Source organism: Gavialis gangeticus, unplaced genomic scaffold (assembly GCF_001723915.1).
Source record: "Gavialis gangeticus isolate Ggan-Ray unplaced genomic scaffold, GavGan_comp1, whole genome shotgun sequence".
Classification (NCBI taxonomy): Eukaryota; Metazoa; Chordata; order Crocodylia; family Gavialidae; genus Gavialis; species Gavialis gangeticus.
The window spans coordinates 22,157,101-22,166,096 of record NW_017729033.1 but is presented as its reverse complement, the minus strand read 5'-3'; the positions used below and the strand labels follow the sequence as shown (position 1 = coordinate 22,166,096).

The 8,996-nt window shown below is 41.2% G+C and overlaps 1 protein-coding gene across 1 annotated transcript in view; it reads right to left on the bottom strand.

The window, feature by feature from the left end:
- Positions 1-7,858, bottom strand: part of RGS12 (regulator of G-protein signaling 12) — a 164,142-nt gene extending 156,284 nt beyond the window's left edge. Inside the window, exon 1 of the mRNA XM_019526049.1 lies at positions 5,893-7,858. Within this exon, the coding sequence (XP_019381594.1) occupies positions 5,893-7,752 (1,860 nt within the window). The 5' untranslated portion in view covers positions 7,753-7,858. The remainder of the gene's footprint in view (positions 1-5,892) is intronic.
- Positions 7,859-8,996: the final 1,138 nt, after the last annotated feature.

The window sequence follows — 8,996 nt, the reverse complement described above, 5'->3', positions numbered from 1 at the left end:
CCAGCAAGGCAGTGCCTGCCCCCTCCCCAGCCCTACTCCTTCCCTCACCATGGGGGCCTTGATCTGCCCCCACCACTTCCCCCCAACAGATCTACCAGCCAGACACTCTCCAAGCTGCCAGGCTGGCCGCATTTGTGCTGCAGCTGCACCTATGCATGTGGCATTTATTGGCAACATTATTGCCCACGTCAGCCAAAAGAGGCCGATTGCCAATAATGTCTATTTCCCTTTTATTGGTGCCAATATGATATAAACCGACGGTTCGGTGCACCTCTAATTATGGCCATCAACATCACCCCTCCTTTTCTTAGGGAGAAGCTTGTAGACTCTCATTTCATTTTTTCTTTTTAGGTTAAGAGGACTATGCTTGCATTATTGTCCACATATTAGCACTGCTTATGAACGCATGCAGGAGGCTACAGGGTGTCCATTAATCTTTATTTATCTTTCTTAATAACCTCATGCACCTTGACTGTTATGTTGAAAAGAAAGGGGTGACATGATGCCTGCCTCCACTTATCTGCCTACAAAGACCTGCACACTGAGGAGGAGGCTGCTCTTCCCAGTAAAAACTCTCCTTGTTGAAAATAAAGCATCTTTAGCTACTAGAAAAACTTATTCAGCTCCATTTGTAAGACTACAATTAATTTTCATTACTGCGCACCAAGAAATCATCAGTCTTTACAGAATGGACGCCAGGACCAGGAGGAGGAAGCCAGGTCCTCGGGCCCACGCTGTTTAACATCATCAGTGACTTGGACGAGGGGGTGGAAAGCACGCTGTCCAAGTTTGCTGCTGACACTAAGATATGGGGCAAGGTGGACACACTTAAAAGGAGAGAGAGGCTGCAAATAGATTTAGACTACAAAAGTGGGCAGATGAGAATAGGATGGGTTTAAACGTAGACAAATGCAGGGTCCTACACCTTGGGAGAAGGAATCCACAGCATACGTACAGGCTGGGGAGTTCCCCTCTTGAAAGCACAGAGGCAGAACGAGATCTTGGAATCATTACTAACTCCAAGATGAACATGAGCCACCAATGCCAGACCACAGCCAGCAAGGCCATCCATACCTTGTCATGCATCCAAAGATGCATCTCAAGCCGATCCAGAGAGGTGATACTCCCCCTCTATGCGACTTTGGTCAGGCCGCAGTTGGAGTACTGTGTCCAGTACTGGGCACTGCACTTCAAGAGGGATGTGGCCAGCCTGGACAGGGTTCAGAGGAGGGCCACCCACTCGGTGGGAGGGCAGCAGGACAGGCCCTATAAGGAGAGACTGAGGGACCTGAACCTGTTCAGCCTCAGCAAGAGGAAGCTAAGGGGGGACCTGGTGGCTGCCTACAAACTCATCAGGGAAGATCAACAGCAAATAGGTAGAGCCCTTTTCTCCCCAGCACCACCTGGGGTGACGAGGAACAATGGTAATAAGCTGATGGAGAATAGGTTTAGGTTAGAGATCAGAAGGCAATTTTTTACAGTTAGGGTGGCCAAAATCTGGAAATAACTTCCCAGGAAAGTGGTCCTCACCCCTACCTTAGGCAAATTCAAGAGGAGGTTGGAGGATCACCTGTCTGGGGTCTTGTGAACCCACCATTCATTCCTGCCTGTGGCAGGGGGTCAGGCTAGATGTTCTGTTCAGATCCCTCCTGACCCTAGCTACTATGAAACTATGAAACCAAAGACTAGACAGATAGAAACAAAAGGTTAGCCAAAAGGTTCATTTCTGCCCGTTAGTTCTTCCACATCAAGGATGCTGTCTGCCCCACTCATTGCTCCATAGTTCCCAAACTGGCAGAGAAAGGGGTTCAGCCATTGGTACATCATTATAACCTGCAACAAAAACTGGGAGCACTTCATATATTAGGGCATTGTGAACCAGAGGCAACTGAGGACAACCCCATAATTTCCTACTCTTTTTTAGGTGCAATAGGAAATCCCTGTCCTCTTATTACATCTTTTAAAGGTGTAGAGGGAGGGATAAGTAACTACAGCTAGTCTAGAGAATCTGCTGACCTACTTATTATACTCTATAATACTCAGTATGCTTTTACCTGAAAGAATCTGGCATTTATGCTTTTTGTTATTTTTTTCATTTATTTTATTACTTGATTCTCTAACTGTAATTTGGAAAATTGGCCTTCTTCCCAAAAATTTGAAAACCAGGCACTGATAATTATCTGACCTCCTACATTATGCAGAAGGTGAGCATTTGGCAAAATGTGTAAAAGAAAAGTACCTAATTGATATTTTGACAGCAGGAATCCTGGATGACGTAGGTATTTTCTTGGTATTTTTCTTTGGGGGGCTTTTCTGGGTTTATTTGGGGAGGGGTTGTTTTGTTTTTTTTAAGATACTAGCATCTTAAATCAGATAAAGGCACTAAAATTCCAATATTACATAAAATTGTACTGCATAAGCACAGCATACCAGCTGTTAGCAATTCTGCTCTATAAACAGCTGGGGTAGAGCAATTTCAGTTAGTAAGTAAACTAAAGAAAGAAAAAAAACATATAATTATGCAGCAAAAAAATGAACATAAGAATTAGACAGCTTTGCGACCACTGTCTTTGCATCTAAAATATCTCTGCCTTTCACTTATTTCAACAAACTTTTTTTTTTTCCAGAAAAACTGACTGGCATGCATGTTATATAAAGTTAACTAAAATATTTGCATATAACTCTTACCCCATTCTGAAGTTGGAGCTGTCTTTTTTTTTTATTTTCAGGACAAGCACCACTGAAGATGATCTCTCAGTTAGTATTTCTGGTTATGAGCAAAGCGAAATAGCAAAATTTCTAATCTTCCAGAGAATAAAGTATTATCAACCAAAGATGCATTAAAAACACATCTGTTTAATATTGATTATTGCTGCCTTCTAGCAAAAAATGTAAACAATCTTGTACAGATTTGCTTAATTTTCAGTAGCCAGTTATTATGATTATAATGTAGTCAATATGGTTCTTGAATAACAGAAGTCTTCAAAGATAATCCAAAGCACAAGGTATAACAGGCAGTAGATCAAGTCTGGCTTAATTCAGTCTTTTACTTCTGAAGAAAATCAGAAATATCTTGCTACTTCTAGCAATCCCTAGTGAATGACTAAGAGAAGCCACAACAACAGCAAAAGAATTCAAATTGAATGGTTAAAACATGAACTCAGAAAAATCAGGCAATTTAGCATTGTCACTTACCCTGTCTAAAATGGGGAAAATGCATATTTCACAGAAATGGTGAGGCTTAACAGGCAAATAAGGCTGCAATTGGGTCCACATAATAAATTCACTTTTACCCCAGGCTTACATCCAAAAAAAACCCACATATTTAAAATGTCAAGGTTAGGAGTGTTCAACTTCTTTGAAGTGAACTGGAGAAATGGTTTCTGAATGATGACACCCTAAAATCAAAAGTTTTTTCCTATATGGTAGATGAAAAAGGGAAGAGAGTAAAAGAAAAGACATTTTAATGGACTCATCCAAATGGGATCTAGTGACCAATGATTAACTTTAATTTGAAAAGAAAAGATTTTAAGTATTATGCCTGCCTCAATGATCCTAAACTAGCCATTCAATGACAACTTGCCCTTTCACTTAAAATAAGATAAAAGGTAGAGGCTGAATAGAGAGAAAACTCAGTATGTGAATTTATGGAGACTTGTCTATGAAAATAAAGAATTTTACCCACCAAAATTTAATTAAAATAAGAATCACAATTAGATATCCTTTTGCCAAGCTCTAAGCCTGAAAATAGAAAGAGATTATTAAAATTTATTAGCTATATTATATTAATTTAATGTATTAGATTAATTTAGTTTAAGGGGAAAAATACCTCCCTGCTCTGCTTCCTTTCAAGCTTCTTGCCAGTCACAGTATCCCCCTGCTATACAGAAAAATGTTAATATGATGGAGGCTAGGTTCAATCTCAAAAACAATATTTCCTGAAGTCTAGTATGGGATGTAGCCTCCATCTTTCCTTGGAACCAGCAAGTATCTTAAACAACGCCATTTGCCTCAGAACTCTTGGCTGCAAGCTTGATGGCCCTCATCCTAAGTATGAGAAAAACCACTGATACTGAGAGATTCAGATTAAAATGAGTCCCTATCAAGAAAGAAGGCTAAGGATTGGAAAGAGGCAGATAATTGCTGAAGTTCACTTGTCTGCTTACTGAAGCCCAACAGTGGGCAGAATAATGCAGCCAGTGTCCAGAGATACAGAAATGAATGTTAATAAAAAATGTACTGAAGCTTACAGGCAATACACACCAAGCCGGTGACATAAAGCCAGGCGTTATCTATCACAGGTAACTATTTGCTTTCTTGTCTAAATCTGAAGCACAGCTTTTGTTGAGAGGGCGGCAGGGGTGGATACTGTTATTGGTAAAATTGTCTTCTCTGAGCAAAGTGGGAAGAAAAAGATGTGGATGAGTGTTTCTGTATTTTCATTCCTAAAAACTAGTGCACCCACCACCACCATCAGCAAATGTTCTCTCTTTGCTTGTTGATAGATAGCCAAACCACATCATGTCTATTTTTCTTCCCAGAACCTCATCAATTCTGGTATTAGAAAAAATCTCTCTCACTAAAAAGGAAGACCTTCCATTTTAAATTTGGTTTAAGGAGGAAGCTGGAGATTTGGGCCAGACATTTTTCCAGGTGGAAATGGCAGAAGCCACTGCCCTGCTGCAGTCTGAAAACTCAAAACACATTCTTAAGGTGAATTTTTTAATATAATCAATTCACAAGCTTCCTTCATTCTTCTGGAAGTTTTAGCAAATAAATACTTTCATTTTTCCCTAAAAATGGGATTGTAGCATCTCATTTCTTGGCATTATACCAGAAAAAAGAAACTTTCTTCTTTCCAACTTTATATAGTGGAGGTAAAGGACACTACTCTGCCCTTACATTTATCAGCAGTTGCCAAGGTGTTAAGGATATATGAAAAAATGAAAAATTCCTTTGGAGAACTGATAGGATTTACCCGATTTGTTGAACACCTTGGTCGAACTGAAGTTAGACTTGCCCAGGTAAGTCTTGCAGGTTACAAGAATAACACAAAAAATGTAATTCTATTAAATGAATGATAATCCAAAAGGTCAAAGTCTTTTCTATCTGCCATTCTTTCCACTAATTCACAAAAAACACCACCAACCTCTTGAGATGGAGTTGCTACAACTATACAAGTACTACACAAATTTCTCTTTAAGATTTAATAATATTATCTAGGCACTTTTCTAAGAGAAGACCCAAACCAAAGCTACAAAGGAATTCCTACTTTTACACTGAAGGCAGAGGGAAGGATCAGAGCTGGCTGTGGTGCCAGGTCCTTTACTGCCATGTCCCTTGAACATTTGGAAAAAGTGGAGGAAGAGTTGAGAGAAAAGTTTAAGACAGCTCCAAAAAGGTACTGGAAGTTACACTTCCACTGTCAGAACCACACCAAGCTGAGTGGCAGAAGCCAAACAAAGAAAAAAGCCTGCCTTATAGGGAGGCCAAAAGGCAGCTCCCAAGAAGTTTAAATGCAGCTTCTGAAGAAACAAAAGTAGAGGAAAAAGTATGTTTTTATTTAACTCTACATACATTTGTTGTGTTGGTACTTTTTCTTTTTGTTTATTATTTATTCCAATACTGTGTTTAATGACAAATTATTTGAGCTGAGATGCTGTGCCCAGACTCAAGGGACACAAGAGTCAATGATTTCATGTCCTGTACCATGTCATGATTTTGTTTTGCAGTTAGAAAGTTTGCTCCCCTCCTCCCTGCTAGGTTATCACATCCAACTCAAATTTTATAAATGCTAAATGTTTCACATTAAAGAGTGTTATTACACAAATGTAACTGAGTGTAGTTCAGATTGTTTTGCAAGAGCTGGTATCATTATATAAACATTCTTACCTTTTTCTCTTCTTTAGACTTTCTAACATTGTGCTGTGGGCCAAACTTGTTTTGCATGCAAAACACTTTCTTAGACCATTCATTTTTGTGAGATTTTAACTGGGGCTGACCAAAGCTGCCATCGACTCTGTATCTGTCAGCTGGAATCTTATTCATTGGTGGGGGAAGAGTCCCACAGTTAACACTGGACCAGCCATCCGTAGAATCTGTATAAGACTCCTGGTCACTAGCATTTCCATGCTGCCAATCTTGTAAAACATGAACAGGCAACCATCTTTGATTGCCCATGCCCATAGTACTTTTCTTGGAAGGTGGCACTGAATTTCGGGAAGAAACTAGTGGAACTTCTATACGAGCTGCAGGACTCAAGTGCTTGCTTAAATTTTGTGGTTTATCATTCTGAATTACGTCTAAAGGAGTGTTTCCTTCTTGCTCATGACAGAAGCCATTCCAATGGGCAGCAGACTGATTTTGCCCTCTTCCTCCTGGATTTTCCCATAAACTATTAGGAATATGTTTACTTGGATTACTCCCTAAGTCAACCACCAAAACTCTGTTGCTTTTTTCTTCTTGGTTAAAGTTTCCAATGCCACTGTCACTGTTACTGCTTGTACTGTTATTCTGATGAGCATCTACATCACCATCAAGAAAAGCCCTGGCTCTCATTCCCTCAATCAGCTCCCCCATGTCCCTATAGAGGACAGAGACAAACTGAAGAACAGGTAAAGATGATGTTGGAAATTCTAAACAGCCATTTGTGTCTGGATCTGCTGTACATTCTAGTCCAAAACGTCTTGCTATACCCTGATGAATCTTATGATGAAATAATTCTGGATCTACCATAAACACGTGACAAGATGTCCTTAGAACTCCTTCATCTTCCTGAGCCAAGCTTGCATCATGACTGCTCTGCATTGTAACTAGACCAAAAAATCTCCTATCATCAGGGCACACCGCACTGAATGCGAGCTTCTCTGCAGGATACTCTGCTACTATACCAGATTTATCACTGCAGAGCTGAATGCAGTCATGCATAATCTTCATCATCACTAAAGAATGGATTTTCTGTTCTGCCCGAAGACGTCTCATACATCCACGAATAGCCTGCAAACTGTCACTTTCCAGATTTGCAGTTGTTGAAGGCAGTTCAATTGAGCCTAGGTAGCCTACCACCATGGCAACATTTAAAATACTTGCATCTAATCCAAAATCCTCTGGGTTCTCTAGTCCAATTCGGAAAACTGAATCATCATTCAACACTTTGGATATTTCTTCTTTAGAAAGTTGATTTGGATTGAGACTTACACCTTCAGTTCCAGTTTCAAATTTAGCAGCAGCAGACTCTGAAAGGGATCTTTGTTTTGGTATAAAGTTTTCTGTATTCCCAGCACAGAGACTAGGATTTTCAAAGATCATGTTGAAAATTCCACCAGATTGCATTTCTTCAACAACCTTTTCTGCTCTATTTATGCCTAAGGCTTTAGAATCAGGCTTTGGCTTCAGCCACCCTTTCCCATCATAAAAACCAACTTCTTCATCACTTGAGCAGGAGTCTATGTGACTAATACCTTCAGCAATCACCATGTGTAGGACTCCAGAACATTTTCCTATTAGTTTCACCACATCTTCATGAGAAGCCTTTTTTACATTAATATCATTAACGGCAAATATCTGATCTCCGGCTTTAAGTCCTACATAATCTGCAGGGCTTCCTTTCATAACACAACTAAGAATACAAGGGGCTTGCCCAGAAAGGGTAAACCCATAGCCAGCTCTTCCTCTAGCAACTTCTACACTTCTTATTCGAGGTGGAGCATGCATATTAAGACGACGTTTCACTGTTTCCCCTGGTCTATACATTGTGGTTATTTCTTGAAACTGGAAGATCTCCTAATTAGTCCAAATCATTCTTGTTCATTGTGTCAGGTGATAATAGGAAAGAAGTTCCAATTTCTTTGTCTGATGAAATCCTAAAAGAAATTTAAAAAAAGAAGATTTGATACTTATCAATACTTTGTTTCTCTTAGTGATCAGAGATATATTTATCAAAATTGCTACAGAAGATAAATCCTAAAATATTGGCAAAAGAAAGAGATATCTCGCTACTTTACTAATGCCAAAACAAAAAGGTATTACTAAAACATTCCGTGCAGATAACAAGGCAATTTGCAAAGGTGACTGTAATAATTTTTCAGGTGGGAAATCAAAGACAACAAATGAAGTGACCATCCCAAATTAACAAAACAACTTAGTGGCAAAGTCAAGAATAAATCTAAGTCTCCTGGCTCTTAGCCCAATGTTCTTACCTTGGATTAAGTTGCCTCCCTTAAAACTAAATGCAGATATACTTGTAACAGGGCGGCTTCCCAAGGCCAGTTAGAAGTTGGCTCACTCACCTGTTTCTGGGCTAACCGCTCACCTCTCGCCTGCCATGCCTTGATGATATATAATTATGGTGTTAATTAGGTAGGAGGCTGCCCATTTTTGCACCCTGATGCCAGGGGGCACTATCTGTGGCTCCAAAACCTTCCCTACACTGCAGCCCACGCCTCGCAGATGGCATCTAAGTTCTTGACAGCTCTGGCCCCACACTGGGCCCCATAACCCTCCAGTCTGGACCCCAACTGGATCCCTCCTATCAGGCAGCCTACTCCGCCCTCATTCTGGGCTGCCTAGCTCCCTGCACTCTTCCCCCTCTTGGGTGTGCCTCCCCCCTGGGACCTTTGGCCACACAGGCCCGGGCCTCACCTCCAAGGCCAGTCAGAACCCCAGGCCCTCAGCTCTGGGCATTCTTGCAGTGGGCCCCTGGCCCTTTTGACCCTTCTGGTCCTGGCCCCAACACTGACCAGTTAAGTCAGGCTTCTGAGCATCTAGCCCACTCTCTCTAACACAGGTTCACCTTCTCGGCCCTACTGTGGGGTTACCCACCCTGTTGTGGGAGCTAGGGTTATTAAGGCACCCTGACCCACCTTTCACCAGGATGGTAACTGGCCTGGCATTTCCTGGGGGCTCCCAAGCCACTAGAAGCCCCACCAGGCCACCCATCCCAAGCAGGGCACAGTTTCAGGTCATGCCCAGGACCAAGAGCCTCCTTGCCATCCCCC